Genomic DNA, 17,883 nt, shown 5'->3' with positions numbered 1-17,883 from the left:
ATAATATAATTGACGTTTAATGTGAAAAAAATGGCTTTTTTGTTATATTTGAGATTTGTTTGTAAAAAAGGTTAACGTTATCTGGAAATTCTGATCAGATATGTCATAAATGTATTATTTATCTCTTATAAAATGCAATTTTTTATTTTGATATCTTACTTTTTATAATTATGTTATGAAAAATTAAACCTGAGAGATACTTCTCATCTAGAGATGGATGCCCCATATGAGGAGTTGTTCCTCCCAGCCAGAAATGATTGTCGAATCGACGTCAATTCGTCGTTGAATCGGCGTCGAATCGTCGTTGAATCAACGTCGACTAGGTCAAATTGACGTCGAATCGACGTCGATTCAAACAATCATTTCTGGCTGGGCTAGCTTTAATTTTTCATAACATGACTAAAAAGTAAGATATCGACATGAAAAAAATGCATTTTATAGAGCATGAACAATACATTCATGACATCTAATCAGAACTTCCAGATAACTTTTAATTTTTTTTACAAAAAAATCTAAAATATCGCAAAAAAGCCATTGTTTGCACATTAAATTCAGTTATTTTGGAAACCTGACGTGTTAGTAAAAATTGACTTGCGGCATCGTGTTCAACATCCAAAAATCTATAAGAAATACCTTTGTTTCGTTTAAAATATAATGAAAAACATATTTTTGTAAACTAGGGTTATTATTATATTATTATTATTATTATTATTAGTAATTATTAATATTAATTATTATTAGATTGTTTCATCTGTATATTTTATAAAGTGCACCTCTTTCCTGCTCCCCTCTTAAAAAAAAAACACACGGATGCGTTCTGTGGTATTTCCATACATCTTCAAGGCGTTCTTTAAACTCCACGAATTTCTTCATAGATTTATCGTATTCGCAGGAGGTCAAAATCTACAAGAAACACTATGCCTTTTACTTACACTTTTGGGGGCCAAATTCGATACTTTTTTAACATCCTCCTTTATTGTAAACTTAAAAGTATTCCGCACACTAAATCTTAATTATGTAAAATGGATTTCGGTTAGGGTTACTTCAACCAACTCCGATTTAACTTTAACCTCCGGTTAAACTATATATCTTTATAATCTTTGTCTTTTCTTAAGAACGTATCTGAAAAAAGACAAAGATATAGTTTAACCGTAGAGGTTAAAGTTAACCGACGTTGGTAGAAACAGGCCAAAGATATATAATTTAACTAGAGGTTAAAGTTAATCGGAGTTAGTCGAAATGGCCCAGCTAAATAATGAACTTTGGATGTATAACGTACCGCATTACTCAAGTCCTAACGGGGCATGGCAGTTTTGGCGCATATTTACATAGGATCAGAAAATTGGAGGTGCCAGCATGTGCTCACTGCGGAGCAGAGATAGATGATCCGGGACATATCTTGATGGAATGCCCCGAGTGGGAAGTTCCACGCACGAAACTAGTGGAGACCATGGACTGCGCTCTTACAGAGAGCAGTCTAATGGACATCCTACTGACTGGAGAAAAGGAGTGGAACATAGTGACTTCGTTCATCGAGGAAATTATGAGTAAAAAGGAAGCGGCGGAGCGAGATCGACAGCGACTCGGCCCAGAGTGAGCGATTCCCCCCCTCCCCCCCCCTTACGGGGAATCAATCACTCTTGTACATAGGAATGTATATTAGTGTACATATATATATAAGTAGAATAAGGTTGTATCTAGGATTCTAGTTAGTAGTAATTAAGTTTAAGTTTAAGTTGGAGTGAATGCGTGTGTGCAATACCTTGTTTCGATTCCCGAAGAAGTGCGAAAGCTGTATTATTAAATAAAAAAAGCTAAATAATGAACAGTTACTGAGCTACAGCCAGTCAAACAACTTGCAGAATCAATCTTTTTGACTTGTTGCCAGTCTTTTTCGTGTTTGATTGGCTGTAAATCAATAACTGTTTATTATTTATTATAATAGCTTTGAGCTTATTACATTTTTTTGTTCAGCAGGTCATAAAAGAAGTTACAACATATGAGAAAATAACCAGCAGATTTTACTAAAGATTCAATTTATTTACATAGGATTAGTGCGGAATTTTTGAATTTATAAATGAAATTCTAAATGAAATTGATGAATCCCGATAAAATTAGCTGGTTTTCTGTTGTAGCTTTTATGATCTACTGAACAAAAAATGTAATAGGTTCAAAGCTAAATAATAGACAGTTACAATCAATCAAATATAAAAACTCGAGCAAGTTGTGATTGACTGTAAATTATCAATAATTGTCCATAATTTTTATTAGCTTTAAGGCTATTGCATACAACACATGAAAAAACCAGCTGATTTAACCGAAATCCATTTCACATAAGATTAATGCGGGATACTTTAATGTAATTGTTTAATAGAATTTGGTTCTATTAAGTTTTAATAAATAATATATGTTTTAAAACTGAACACGTTATTATTTTTATAACTGCCCAGAATAGGGATACATGTTTATATAAACTTTTTTCTTTAAAATGATGTGTATGTACAATCATGGGATATTCTTCCGAATGGGACACTTCGAGTTCGGAACAGCCCTTTAGCGTACTGAAAATAGATACCAAAACAACATAATACATAAAATTTCAACCGCGGCAAATCATTTTTTCAACAGTTTTTACCTAAAAGTAAAATCTCAATTAAACTCAATAACAGTATTAATACTTTATAATTATCAGTTTGTGTTTTTGGTTAAAGCAGAGAATTCTCTGCTGTGCACATTATAGTGTTTTATAAGTGAAACAAAATGTTTTTTGTTGAATCTCGGTCAAATGGTAAGCTCTTAATAAGAGATACCGAAGGTCTCGTAATATGAGATTATTTTTCTTTTCTAAGGATAGTTTTTTGTTTGATTTAAGGTATAAGTATCTACCTTCATATTTTTTGACATTTTTATACAAGAGTTTATAAATATAAGTCTAACAAATAATATAATTAAAGCTATATTTTTAAATTTTATTGTTGGTTCTGAAGATATAACATTGTAAAAGGTTTAAAATTAAGACTGGTAATAATAAAAACATTTATTTTTATCTATATGTCTTTTATTTTTAATGTTAATAAAAATGAAACTAAGTTTACCTAATATGAGACAGTATCTCATATAAGGATCAGCTAGTATCTCTTATTAGGAGACATTTTGGTTTTGATACAAAAATTGACTTACTTTAAACAAACCTATGTATATTAAAATTCGAACGAGATATAACTTATTGAAGTAGGATTCCTAAAACTACATGAAATGACGATTAAAAACAGTATATAAATACTTTCCTAATTGCATATATTTTGGAAATAATTAAGAAAATGTAAATAGTATCTCATAATAGGTACCTTTATCCTATACACACACACACACACACACACACGGGGTGGTGCAAGGGGGCTTTCGGCCTCCCTCCCGCACCCTCCCCGTCGGTAGGCAGCGCGTGGATCTTCGCACGTGCGGTGTCCAATTTTTTTAAATAAAATTTTTAAAGAAAATTTTTTTAAATAAAAACATTTGAAAAAATAATTTGCCGCGACTGAAATTTTATATAATACGTTATTTTGGTATCTACTTTCAGTACGCAAAAGGGCTGCCCTCAATTCGAAGTGTCCCATTCGGAAGAACAGCCCAATCATGTCTTAGAATGCTGACTATTCCTTCTGAAAAACAGCCTGTATATATGTATATATATCATATAAATTCCTGATTCCTGATCTACAATTATATAGCACGGATACAAACCAAATGGCTGTTTTACCATAGCATTTCTCGATAAATGAATGTAGTTCCAAACAACTGTCAAATGGATGTAGAGTGCGTCAGTGTACTGCGCATGTGTGAAAAAAAGCGTCTGTCTAAAAATAACATTGCACGTGCGGTGTGTGATTTGGCGGCAACTGGCGACCAATAACCAATACGTTAAAAATATTACATACAATTACTTCTTAATTGCTTGGAACAAATTAATTCATAAATATGGGAATTACCGGTTTACTACCGTTTTTAGAAAAGTCTTCCAAGAAGACGAATATTAGAGAATTTTCCGGTGGTGTTGTCGCGATCGATTCTTATTGTTGGTTACACAAAGGTGTATTTTCCTGCGCCGAAAAATTGATGATGGGACAGACAACGAATGCGTAAGAGAGGAATTATTTTATTATACATGTTAACATATTTTTTAAGATATCAGAGATTGATGATTTTCTTTCCACGTATATTATAGGTATGTTCTGTATTGTATGAAATATATAGACATGCTTTTAAAGTATAAAATAAAACCGATCTTGGTATTTGATGGTCGACGATTACCTGCTAAGGAACAAACGGAAAATAAAAGGCGACAGTACGTAAGAATTAGGCAAATCACCTTTTAAATATTACGAATTTTTAACTAATTTAAGAAAGAATTTAAGTTTATAAATTAGGATTATTTTATTCTAAAATTACTAAGTTTAATGTCAACGTATCATTTTATCAAAAGTATTGATAAATAATAATGTGCAATAATAACTATGTCATTTATTAGGACCAGACAAATGAATCGTCAAAAAGCAATCGAGTTAATACAAATGGGTCAAATTGGAGAGGGAAAAAACTTGTTGAAACGAGCTATAGATATTACTCATGAAATAGCATTGGGATTAATTAAACACTGCCAGAATGAGAATATTGATTGCATTATAGCTCCTTACGAAGCAGATGCACAATTAGCTTATTTAAATATTAGTGGTATAGCTGATGTTGTTATTACAGAGGATAGTGATTTGACGTTATTTGGATGTAAGAAAGTTAGTATATATTTATTTATTTATTTTTTAATCCATACTTTGCTTTGGATGGCTTTCAGTTTATACATCTGTAATGTGTATATTAGAGTAAAAAATTAGAGTTACAAATCCATTAAATCAAATAAACTTTGAAGCTTATTCAAAAATTAAAATTAAATTTAGAAATGAATAGTATATTATACTTTTTCATAATCTATAGTCTTTAAGCTTTTTTCAATCTCATCTTGAAAACTAGAGATATATTCTTAAGAGTTTCAAACTAAAGAAAATTTTAATTTTGAATTTAAAACTAAATTTATCAAAGAATCTATTATTGAAATCAATAATTGAGACATTCTGTGTAATAATTTCATATAAATATAGCTATGTATGATACTGAAAAACATAATGTAAATAGTGTAAATAATACGAATGATGATTTATTGATAAAAATTTCTATCAATACTTAATTATCAAAAAATGTTGAAATAAATCTCTTATTCTTCATTAAAAAATAAAATTTTTATTCTATTTTATTACAGATATTTTTTAAAATGGATTTTAATGGAAATGGAGTTTTGATCGAACAAGACCGATTACATTTAGCAATGAATATGCGACCTGAAGAGCTTGATATGGATAAGTTTCGTTATACTTGTATTTTGTCTGGTTGTGATTATCTCCCTTCACTTCCTGGTATTGGCTTGGCAAAAGCACGAAAATTTATTGCAAGAAATACAGATTATAATATACATAGAGTAAGTCACTGTATTATTTCCAAATTTTAATTATATAGGACAAAAATAATTTATACAATAATCTTATATAAATGTGAAGAAAATTTTGTTTTGCAATAACAAGAAATTATGTATGCCTTTTTTCTGATTTTAATTAACATCACAACATTTTTCTAGGCATTGACACGCATAGGATCAATACTCAACATGAAATCGCTGATTGTGACGCAGGAATATAGAGATGCATTTATATTAGCAGATATAACGTTCAAGTATCAATTAGTGTTTTGTCCATTACAAAGGAAGCAAGTACGATTGAATCCACCTACAATTGACATTACCGAAGACCAATTACAATACGCCGGTAAAGAATTAGATGCGGATCTTGCTTTACAACTAGCCCTCGGCAATTGTGATCCGTCCACTTTAAAAATAGTTCACGATTTTAATCCAGATAAAATCGTAAGTTGCTATATTATTTGCCTTTAAACTATAGTTATATAATTAACTATATATATACTATATATATACTATATATAGTTATAAATATTATATATTAATATTAATATTCAATATATTACTATAGTTATATTACTACAGTTATATAGTTTGTTTTAAAGATAATATAATGTGCAATAAAAATTGAAAGAACATTCCACATCAATTTGTATTATAAATTATAGGAGCGTAAAAGGAAGCGAGACACGGAAACAGGAGAAGCGATTCACTCTAGTATTTGGTCAAGCAAATATAAGTTGAAAACGAAAAATTATGTCTTATTTTCCAAAAATGCAGTAAAGTCGTCGATTATCCCTAAAAAAGAGCTGGCTCTACAGAAAAATCTTAATGAAGAAAATTCTAATAAACACACTTTATCAGAATTGCATAATAATCCGACTGTGCCATGCAATAGACTTTCAGAATGTCAGGATTCAAACGACGAAAAAGCTATTTTGGATATATATAATTCCAATCAAGACACTAAACTAATTTGCAGTACTGAAAAGAAAGCGGAAGAACATTTATGCTTTGCAGAAAATAATATGTCACCGGAATTATTGAAATCCAGAAATCCATTTGTTAAACGAGTATCCGAACTGACAACTTCACCGAGTGTTTTGTTCAATGGAAACTGTCGAAGGAGAGGAAGAAATTTAATGCGTATAAGACGGACTATTGTCGACGAAAATGTTATAGTAGAAAGTAAATATTTCTCCAAACAGGAAGATAATGAAAACCCTAATGTATTTGAGTTGGAGAATAAGAGAATTGAAGAGGACATTTTGAAAAATATGGAACGTAAGGTAATTCCAGAAACAGACAACAGCATATGTACTATTAGAGCAAATCAAGAACAATTAGAGACGAATAAGAGAATTAAAGATGACGTTTTGAAAAATATGGAATGTAACATAATTCCAGAAACAAGCGACAGTATATATGATACTAGAGCAAATCAAGAACAACTAGAAACGTTATCTATAACAGAAATTGCAAACTCGATAAAAGATATTAATGATTCAGTCTTATCAGATCAAAATGAATATTTGATTAACTCTTGTAAAGATGTTTCTGAAAAATCATACTCTGAAATATCGCACTCTACAACAATTGATAAAGATTACGATTTAGATAAATTTTACTCAAATTCTAATACAGAAGCTGCTAATGATTCAATTAATTTAGAAAGTGCTAGTAGTTTGCAAGATAATTTATCCAAATGCTTAAATATTAAAGATTGCCCAGTCTCCTCGCACAAAAAAGAAATTTTTAAAAAACGAAGTTCAGAGAATCTGGTAAATATAGACTTACATAAATTAGTTTTATTGGAATTGACAGAAAAAAACAGTCATTTAATTTTTTTACTAATAATATTTATTAAAAAATATCTTTTTATTGCAGGTATCAAGAGTTAATTCAGTAACGAAAAAAAAACAATTGCATCAAAGTAAACAATTATCATTAGATTTAAGACGACAAAGTTTACTGAGTATGTATGGATTTCAAAAAAGGTAAAGTAAAAATAAAAATAATTTTTTTTTAAATTTTGCATGTATTATATATAGTTATTATATAATGAAAGATAAAATGTGAAATTTATAATTTTTGCAGAACGATTTAGAAACACTGACTTAAAAAATATTAAACTTGGATTATTCACGGTTTTGTGAAAATCTGGATATATTATCAATATCTTTGTAAGTAGACAGATGTGTTCTTTGAGTGTATCTTAAAATATTGTAAATAGAATTTGACTGTAATTAAGGAGACGTAATAGCTGATTGCCATTAATATAAACACGTACATTTATTTGAAGTGGCAAATCAATACTGCTGAAAAATATGTTCTATCTCGTTTATTTATTACCACACTGCCACATATAAGAACTGTCAAATATCTCAATACGTTTTAATCTATTTTATATTAAAAGGTTCCTTTAAAATTAAATATGAAATCTGTGATAAAATACGTTTAGAATAATTCTTAAATATCTAATGTGACTCGAAAATTATCTTTTTCAAATTTATTTTAGATATGTGTTGATTTCTGTGAGAAAAAAGAGTTTAGCTTATTTTATAAGAAATTAAGGCTCCTGGCTCCTTTCCGACCATGTCGAAATCGTGACGTCAGAGGCGAGAAAACACACGCTAAAATTTCTTAGATGCCATTTCGAAATAAAAAAATATTTCGATGAAACAGCACTTCAGATGGCTTTAGCACACTCTTAAAAAACCCCGAAAACTATCCTTTCTCCTTTATAATCAATCAACAGCTGTAAAATGTAATATTATGAAGCCCAGTCCGTCTGGTCTTTGCACATGCGCAGTCATTCCACATGTCAAAGTCTGACATCTCGATCATTTTACAGATGTTGATTGATTATAAAGGGAAAAGGATAGTTTTCGGGGGTTTTTAAGAGTGTGCTAAAGCCATCTGAAGTACTGTTTAATCGAAATATCTTTTCATTAAAAAATGGCATCTAAGAATTTTCAGCGTGTGCTTTCTCGCCTCTGACGTCACAATCCAATATGGCCGCGGTGAGCACCCAGGAGCCTTAAATACGAAATTTATATAATCACAAAAAAAAATTTAAATATAAAAATACAATAGAATATACAGAACAGAATAAAAAGAGTTCTTAATAAACAGAATTTATTATTATTTGTATTATTATTAATTGTATTTATGTATTGTATCGATTGTTTAAAAATTAGCATTATAAATTAATATGATAAAAATATTGTGCGGAAATCATTTATTATTTTTTAAGTTAATTTTTTGTTTGCATTATATATATGTATATTGTCAATATATATTTGCTTTTGCTCATACCTGTTGAAGAATGTAGTATGTGTGATAATATTAAAATAATTATAAATGCTCTCTAATCATGGCAAAAAAATTAGTTTCTGTTGAATATAGGAAGAAAATTGTACATGATATTTTAATTTTTGTAATTTTTGTACATTACAGTTTTCTGTTTTTGTTGCTTTTGATGATAAGATGCAAAAATATGCACGCACAATATAAAATCCTTTGTTGAACACACTTTCCTAACAATGATTCTGTATTCAATTTTGAGATTTTCTTTTAGCAAAAATAAAGGATTTAACACTTTTCAATTTTCAGCATTTGTTTACTTTATTCTATTTATAAACTCATTTTATTTGTATTTAAAATTTGTAGTAAAGTATGTATATTTTTTTATAGTGTGTACTTATTTACTTTTGTACAAATATTCAAGACAAAAGTTTGATGAAAATTTATTTGACAAAATTGAATATGGTTTATTAAGAATTAATGTATAGGAAGTTTATATTTTGTGATCTAAACAGTTGTATTCGGAGAATATTTTTATTATAAATTTAATATTTTAGTTCTTAGTTTAATTGTAAAATAAAATTATGTACTGATCAATTAATACTCATTACAATGTTTATGATATAGTAACTAAAAATATTTTTCTAAAATTGTAAGCATTGTTAATATTTATATATATGTATATGTTAAATCTAATAATGTACATTTTTAAAAAAATAGAAATTTTTATTGTTAGCAAATTTTTCATTCACAGAATTAAGTAAAACAGAACAGTAATCATTTGCTTTATTATATTTATCTCTTAATATTATACTACTTATATAATTATATATCTAATAAGGATCTAATTAAAGGTGATATCACAAATATCTCTTCTGAGAAGGCTGATAAATTAATTATATATTGCTCATTGTTAATTGCGTGTTGACAAAATACAGTAAAAATTTTCTACCGATAACTAAACCTTTGTATTTTCTGGTTCTTCCCATGGTCTCGGTACTCGAATGTTCTTCCAATTGTCTAGATCAACCTGAAGAAAAAATATGTTATATAATCTGTATAAATAAATTACAAGTATATATTTTTTGAATTAAGAACTATAGCTCTGTATAATGCAAAAGAAAATATTGTATTTGTAATGCCAAAGTTACAATTCACTCTATTATTTATTTAGAATCGTGTATAATATTCCTAAATTGAGCATATACTATATTTGACAATTTTATTATTATTAAAAATAATTCAATAAATGAAAATTTAAAATATAAATTTTCAAAATTTATTAGTTTAATTTTCAATCTGTTTAAATTTTATATATTATTTATTATTTTTTCTCCTTTCTTTCTTCCACAAAAAACATTCCTCAGAATGTTTCGATCAAATAAATTTAAAAAATCTGATTTTGCACATTAAAAGTTACATTTTCAAGATCTCTTGCAATATTATTAATTTGTATTGTTATTATATATCCCACCTTTTCTAATTTTTCATATTCCTTTTCTATGGTGATTTCCTCCAATGGTCTTATCTCGATTCCTTTTTTTTCTAAATCGTCCCGTACCGAATATTCAGTTGTACTTTTATATCTATACCTGGAAATTCTCTTAATAATAAGTCGACAAAATTTTGTCAAATAGAAACAGTTTGATAAATGATGAAATGTGGATATTTTTGTAAAAGATTTTCAGGTAATTACCGTAATTCTGTAAATTCACGAAGTCCATATGATCCGCCGAATATAAAGATCATAAACGGTATACCATATTTCCAGACTCTAGAGTATGACATTACTTGTTAAATCTAATTGATTATTATCGAAAAGAAAAGAAGTCTGTGACTACGCGCATCTTTTTGATATCAGCTGATAGTTTCTAATTTAGATGGGAGATTCAGGGCTTCAGGGAGATGCAAGTGGAATTTAGATGAAACGCCTCTATGTTGAAACGTGAGTCTTGAACTGCATAGCTGCACAGATTTTAATTCATTATGTGTCGATAATATAGATTTATGAATTATCGACAAAATTTCAGCGACATATATGCATATAGAGATGACTTTTTGATAGATGCCCACTGATCTCTATCACAGATTAATAGACAGATAGCCAAAGACCTGGATGAAGGCGAGACCGGCATTTCTCACTGATTTCAGCGCCATATCGTAGTAGTGGCCAATGCAGTAACTACTAACTACATTCCCAAGAAATAAGTCATTTTCGAAGTCAAAAGTCGCGTCGTTAATACGACGGTAATAGTAGTAATTGTGGGATCCCAGGTTCAAAACTTGGGATGGCATAATTTTTTTTTGTTTTTTATTATTTTATATGTATATGTTATATGTATTATTTATTACGTAGACATAAATATTCGGCATATATTTATTGTTTTTTAGATACGCATATATCTTCTTATATATTTAAAATGTATAAAATAATCATAATATAAATAAAATATTTTTACAGAGAAATATTTTTAGAAATATTTTTACTTTTTAAAAATTTATACATTTTTTAAATTTTCTTAAATAATCTAATAATGTTAGAATACACACTTTTCATAACTTACGGAAAACATTCGGATTAAAAATTTAAAAAATGTATGAATTTTTAAAAAATTAAAATATTTCTAAAAATATTTTATTTATATTATGATTATTTTATACATTTTAAATATATAAGAAGATATATGCGTATCTAAAAAACAATAAATATATGCCGAATATTTATGTCTACGTAATAAATAATACATATAACATATACATAAAAAATAATAAAAAACAAAAAAAAGTTATGTCATCCCAAGTTTGAACCTTGGATCGATCCCCACAGTTACTACTCTTGTGTTCTCCCGCTGCGCCAGCGGTACTAATCAAAACTGTGTCTTTCTTTAGGCCTTATAACAAACATGAAAATTTCTCTAAATATCCAATATAAAAAAAAAAAAATATTGCTTACAAGGCGCATTGGACGAAAAGCTCGAACACGGATCAACTTAAATTCAATACAGATTCACTATAAAAAAGGAGATCAAAATCGGTAAAGAGTCAACCGCGATCTCTCCTTGAAAGTATTGTTAAAAAGTTACAGAATAGGGGTGCAGGGGCGAAGTCTTTTGGTAAAGTTAACGGAGTTTAGCACGGACTCGAACCAGGGGCAAAGTCTTTTGGTAAAGTTAACGGAGTTTAGCACGGACTCGAACCAGGGGCAAAGTGTGTCGGTAAGGGGCAAAGTCTGTCGCACGGAAATGCCGGTCTTGCCTTTTTCAGACCTTTGGCTATCTGTCTATTAATCTGTGTCTCTATACTAACTGGATAGACTATATCCTATTAAAGCACTCTGAATTGAAAGCTCACTCAGCGCCTCGGAATGTTCAATAAGTATTAAATACTGTCATGACACTGCGCTGTCGATAAAGATAAATTAGAGGGGTTATTTAACCGAGTGCAGTCTGAAAATTAAATTATTTTCAATTCCATAAACAAAAAAAAATTAAATAAAACAGAGAATTTTTAATTTGTAGTCAAGTTCAAATATAAAATCATATAAACAATTATTTTGCAGCAAGCAAATAATTTATTAACTCAAATTTATATTTAATTAAATTAATTAGTTAATTAAATTAATGAATAGTACTAATTAAATTAGAATAAAATTAATTATTAAATATTCTCCTAAGTATGAAATTACATTTTAAGTATAAAATATGATTTTGTATATAATAAAATTTTATATAATATTAATCTAATATAAATAATATATATAATAATTTTTTAAACAACGATAACGAGACACAAAAAATTACTTATTGGTTATAAGCATGAAGAATAGAGATAAGGAGGCCGAACTATGACCGGTATTCATAGTCCGTTCTTATATTTAAGATCGTCTTAAGATCTCGTTCAACCAATCAAGAGATGCTATGCGAGCATTTGATTGGTTAAACGAGATCTTAAGACGATCATAAATATAAGAACGGACTATGAATACCGGCCTATGTGTTTGGGATGTGCGACCAAAACCGAGGCCCGATAGTAGTACCTATAGGTACCTATAGATGGCATTGCAATCACAAGATGCTCGTTAGTTTGAGAGAGAGGAGAGATTGCAGGATGTAGAGCAAGAAGGATAGAGAATGACTAACACAAAAGTCCACCGTGTACGTGTGAGTCCCGTGAGGCAAAAGCGCAACCTTGCGGAGCATTAATAAACTACAATTAGGCTCGACATTTCGATAATTCCCATGGACGTAAGAATACCTGGACGGAACGTAAAGTACCCTTTTAGACGCGTGGAGTAGTTCCTGAGGGGTGAGAGGTCTACGGTTGCATCCATTTTAGATGCCTCAGATTTAGCGTCTATTTTCACGTCGCACGACGTTAATCGAGACACACAGATTTGTATAGACATCTGTGTTGAGACATTATACACATTCACAACGATAACATTCCGTGAAATTATCCGCCACCGCCATCTTAGATGCCTCATATCCGTGTCAATAGACATTTCATTCCCTTCATCCTTTGTGCTTCACCCCCGCAGTATTGCATTCCGTCCAGGGACTCGATTCTTGAATTCATTCGCAAGAGAAACGTATGCGCAAATTCGGCTCTTACAGAAAAGTTGCAAGTTGATTGGCTATCGCATGGCTTTTAGCCAATCAACTTGCAACTTTTCTGTAAAAGCCGAATTTGCGCATACGTTTCTCTTGCGAATGAATTCAAGAATCGAGCCCCAGGTATTCTTACGTCCATGGATAATTCAATGCTAGTTCGGCCTCCTTATCTCTATTCTTCATGGTTATAAGACAGGATAAATATCCAACTGTCAAATAATTCTCACTATTCACCATTATTACCAGCAGAACGCAGTGTTTAGTACCTAATTGAACATTCCAAGGCGCTGAAGATCATATAGTCTATCCAGTTAGTATAGAGATCAATGTAGATGCCATTTCGAAATAAAAAGATACTTCAATGAAACGCAGCACTTCAGATGGCTTTAGCGCACTCTTGAAATACCTCCAAAACTATTCTTTTCCCTTTACGCTGGGTCCACAATAGGTGATTTAAGCCCTAAGCCTTAAGAAATTGATCAATCGCAGTCAAGTATGAGGAGAAAACTCGACTGTGATTGGTCAATTTCTTAAGGCTTAGGACTTAAATCACCTATTGTGGACCCAGCGTTATAATCAATCAAGCTGTAAAATGACTGTAATATGAGGCCGTCTAGTCTTTGCACATGCGCAGTCATTCCCGCATGACAAAATCCTGATATCACGATCATTTATTTACGGTTGTTGATTGACTGTCAAGGGAAAAGAATAGTTTTCGAGGTATTTTAAAAGTGTGTTAAAGCCATCTCTGAAGTAGTGTTTCATCGAAATTATCTTTTCATTTAAAAATGACATCTAATTCTCTCTTCTGACGTCACAATCTTAACATGGCCGCGGCGAGGATCCAGGAGAGCCTTAATAAGTTGTGAATATGAATTTTAAAATAGCACGTCACATACATGAATATAAATTATAGGTAACATATAAATTTTCATTTTTTATAATTTATATATAGGATATAGAAGTATATTTTGAATACTGATAAAATGGAGAAGTCATTCTCATAAATATATGTATATTCTTTTTTCAGCTTTATTCCAGTGTCATGATAACTAACAAGATATCGGATGGATGAGAATCCGAAGAAATCAAAAACATCTGGCATTATTAAAAGAAAAACGAGCGTTTCACGAAGCAGCCAAGGTTGCATCATTCCTGTAATAGTATAATTTTAACCCTAATGATAAATCCTTGGGGTTGTGATGCCTCGTCATTAGGATTGTTTTTCACCTTCGATTTACACAAAAATATGGCCGAATTTTTCTGAAAGCTTCTCTCCCTAAAAGAGTTATTTAGTTATAGGAGTATGATACCATTAAGAAAAAAAAAACAATATATCATTATAATCATCAGCGAATGTAAATCGGAAACGTCAGAAGTTCATTTTATGTATATTTTTTGTGATCTATATTCTATTAAAAGTTTAATTTTTTTTTTACTGAAACACTTGTTATTTTCATGTTATATATTAGAAATAATTTATCTTAGCATTGAAAATTAAGGAAAATGGCCTATTGAAGTAAAAACAGCAGTTTCATCCTTGCAAAAAACTTACAAGCAGCGCATATAAAATATATTCTATAATTCTTGAAATCCAGAAACTTAAAGCCTATTAGAAACTAAAGATCTATATATATGTATACAAATTTCAATATTTTCAATTAAATTTCAAATCATAATAACGTATATGTATACATATATAAATTCTCTTTTATAAAAATATTATCTTATTATTATATCAATATTTTTATTATTTCTCTTAGGGATTTTTCTTCAAAATTATTTTTCAAAACATTTTTTATGTGAGATACAAATTTTTATGAATCTTTCTTTAAAAAATTAATGGTATTAATGGTAAAATGGTAAAATGGTAAAATGGTAAAAATGGTATTAATGGTAAAAATAAATTGTCTAAAAATTTTTTTTTTTTAAATAAGTCACCTAAGAGAAATATATATCTAAATTGTTTAATGTGTTTAAATTTTTTTAAAATTAATCATAATTATTAATAATAATAAAAAATTATAATATATTAAAAATATATTAAAAATATTAATATATTAAAAATAATAATTTAAAAATTAATAATAATTTTTAAAATTAATAAATTCATCTAATACTTTAGAATTAAATACATTCTTAGAATTAAATACATACACATTCACAGAGTCAGATGTTACAAACCCAAGAATTCATTCAGATTCATTATTCAAATGACTAATTATTAATATTCCGCACTTTCAAAAAAAATACTTTATTTAATGTTTAATGTAATAAAATTATAGTGTCAAATATGAAATTATATAATCTATATCCATTAATTTAGATTATATAATTTATAATTAAAAGAGATTGAATAATATATATATGTATATACATATATATATATGTATATAATTAGAGTGTTTAAAAAGAAAAGCTTTTATTTTCGCCCGCATAATTACCCTAAAATGTCAACTCCAATAGATTTCATTTAATGGTTCCACATTCGCCTTGAAATTTTCCCATTTAAATAATACGGGGAATGCGGTTTTTTCTCAATAAATTCGACTTATCTTCATCAAAATCAATTAAAACAAGTCAAATTTTAATCTCAGTAGTTACTGCGTAGACTGTGTTGATAACTGCTAAAACAAAATAAACCAGAAACGCAGTGAAAAAATGAATGAAAGATCATTTAAATAAAATAAAAAAGGGCGTTTTTTTTCAATTTTTATCTATTTTTTTAACATAAATAATACACCAACTAATAAAGACAAGCCTTATTCGGTCATAGCTGGATCTTCGTGCTAATATATTTATTGTGTGATTTTACATACTATTGTTTTCAAGTTTATCGAACTGCGCGCCGAATAAATTTTTCAATCTTGAAACACAGTTATATGAAAACAAGAATAGTATAATATCACGATATTAAATTGATTTAATCAATTTAATATCGTTATATTACTATTCTTTAGCGAATATTACTATTCTTTAGCTAATTGATTTATGAAAAAACCGTATTCCCCGTAATATTTAAATGAGAAAATTTCAAGGTGAATGTGGAACCATTAAATGAAATCTATATTGGGGGGAGGGGGGGGGGGGAGTTGGCATTTTATGGTAATTATCATCTTCCCACTAGCTAACTTTTTAGCTGGAATGCGGGCGAAAATTAAAACTTTTTTTTTAAAACATTTTAATGAAGTAGTAATATTCAAAATAAAATTTGAAATTATTTCAGAAAGCAAAGATGTTCTTCAAACCCAGAGCGATACTATTGCGGATAAATATCCAGCGAAACGCAACATAGTAACATTTGCGCCTAAAGATACCAACATCCCGTGTGATGTTAATCGAGGTATTTTTTCTAATAATAGTTTTTCTTTTTTCCTCTTGTAAGAAATAATAAAAATATTAATATAAAAAGATAATATTTTTATAAAAGAGAATTCATATATGTATACATATATACGTTATTATGATTTGAAATTTGATTGAAAATTGTTTGTGTACATATGTATACATATAACATGTTTATAACATATTTATATACTATTTAATTCTATATATTCCTAGAGAAAGAAATTATTTTTTAAATTTTAAATTTTAAATAAATTTTAAATAGAGAGAGAGAGAGAGAGAGAGAGAGAGAGAGAAAGAGAGAGAGAGGGATGAGAGAATTATCCTAATTTTTTATATAAATCGATTCCTCGCAATATTCGACATAGAAAGTTATAAAAAAAGGTGACCAAAAAGTTTACGAAATATTTTGTACTTTACTTTAATATCACATAATTTTACATAAACTAAAATATTTCGTAAAATATTCATTTTTTTATGATGTTACTGAATACTTTTATGAACGAAATAATGAGAGAAATCAATTAGTGCAAAGAAAATATATAGTTGTTTTTAAGAAAAAATATGTAGTTGCTATGTGCAAATTACATACTCTGTGTATAATATTACTATATTATATTATTACAATTTATGTTTATGTATACAATATATTATTTATGAACACTATAGAGCCGTCCTGTTTGGCGAATATAGAGCAAAATAATGATGAGTTTGTTTTGAAAGAGAATCGCAATAATCAACTGCATTCGTCCAACACGCATTTATCACAATCAAATACCTCCAACAAGTCAATGAATAAATTCACGCAAACGTTCTTCAAGTCTATGATGAATCTATCGAATCGACGGTTTGTCGAAATCATCAATACATCCGTAAATCACGACAATAATTCTTTAGTATTTTGTTGAATTATAATGAATTATTGCCTGAAAAAAATCAATATAATGACATTGTGCAATATATTATGAATAAATAATATGCAGATCTCTAATCAGTATTTTTTTCTCACTAATTGCAAGAGTTTCGTTGTTAAATAATCTAGAAAAAAATGATTTAGATAAATTATTTAGACGAATGATTTCGTAAATACTATATTTTAGA

The 17,883-nt window shown here is 28.8% G+C and overlaps 3 protein-coding genes across 4 annotated transcripts; 2 read left to right on the top strand and 1 right to left on the bottom strand.

The window, feature by feature from the left end:
* The first annotated feature begins 3,817 nt into the window (after positions 1 to 3,817).
* Positions 3,818 to 8,891, top strand: Tos (Exonuclease tos). The gene is made up of 8 exons (XM_083055625.1): positions 3,818 to 4,139; positions 4,226 to 4,345; positions 4,529 to 4,790; positions 5,312 to 5,527; positions 5,684 to 5,968; positions 6,190 to 7,302; positions 7,409 to 7,518; positions 7,619 to 8,891. The coding sequence occupies exons 1-8, from the start codon at positions 3,979 to 3,981 to the stop codon at positions 7,626 to 7,628; spliced, it is 2,277 nt and encodes a 758-aa protein (XP_082911751.1). The 5' UTR covers positions 3,818 to 3,978; the 3' UTR covers positions 7,629 to 8,891.
* An 807-nt stretch (positions 8,892 to 9,698) lies between these two features.
* L(3)neo43 (cytochrome c oxidase assembly protein COX16 homolog l(3)neo43) lies at positions 9,699 to 10,799 on the bottom strand. Its single transcript, XM_083055332.1, has 3 exons — positions 10,524 to 10,799; positions 10,302 to 10,419; positions 9,699 to 9,857 (listed from the first exon to the last, which is right to left on the bottom strand). Exons 1-3 carry the CDS (start codon positions 10,613 to 10,615, stop codon positions 9,786 to 9,788), a joined length of 282 nt encoding a protein of 93 aa, XP_082911458.1. The 5' UTR covers positions 10,616 to 10,799; the 3' UTR covers positions 9,699 to 9,785.
* A 3,187-nt stretch (positions 10,800 to 13,986) lies between these two features.
* Positions 13,987 to 17,759, top strand: LOC145946155 (uncharacterized). 2 transcript variants are annotated; one of them, XM_083055636.1, is made up of 4 exons: positions 13,987 to 14,353; positions 14,468 to 14,580; positions 16,664 to 16,780; positions 17,452 to 17,759. In XM_083055636.1, the coding sequence occupies exons 2-4, from the start codon at positions 14,505 to 14,507 to the stop codon at positions 17,688 to 17,690; spliced, it is 432 nt and encodes a 143-aa protein (XP_082911762.1). In that variant the 5' UTR covers positions 13,987 to 14,353; positions 14,468 to 14,504; the 3' UTR covers positions 17,691 to 17,759. The 2 variants fall into 2 exon arrangements, 1 of the variants encoding a protein (XP_082911762.1); XR_014427000.1 differs by having other exon boundaries at positions 13,988 to 14,353; positions 14,468 to 14,594.
* Positions 17,760 to 17,883: the final 124 nt, after the last annotated feature.

Source organism: Prenolepis imparis, unplaced genomic scaffold (assembly GCF_030444845.1).
Source record: "Prenolepis imparis isolate NDT839.2.m4 unplaced genomic scaffold, iyPreImpa1.0 SCAF_15, whole genome shotgun sequence".
Lineage (NCBI taxonomy): Eukaryota > Metazoa > Arthropoda > Insecta > Hymenoptera > Formicidae > Prenolepis > Prenolepis imparis.
The sequence above is the reverse complement of the archived record's forward strand: the minus strand, read 5'-3'. Positions and strand labels throughout refer to the sequence as shown.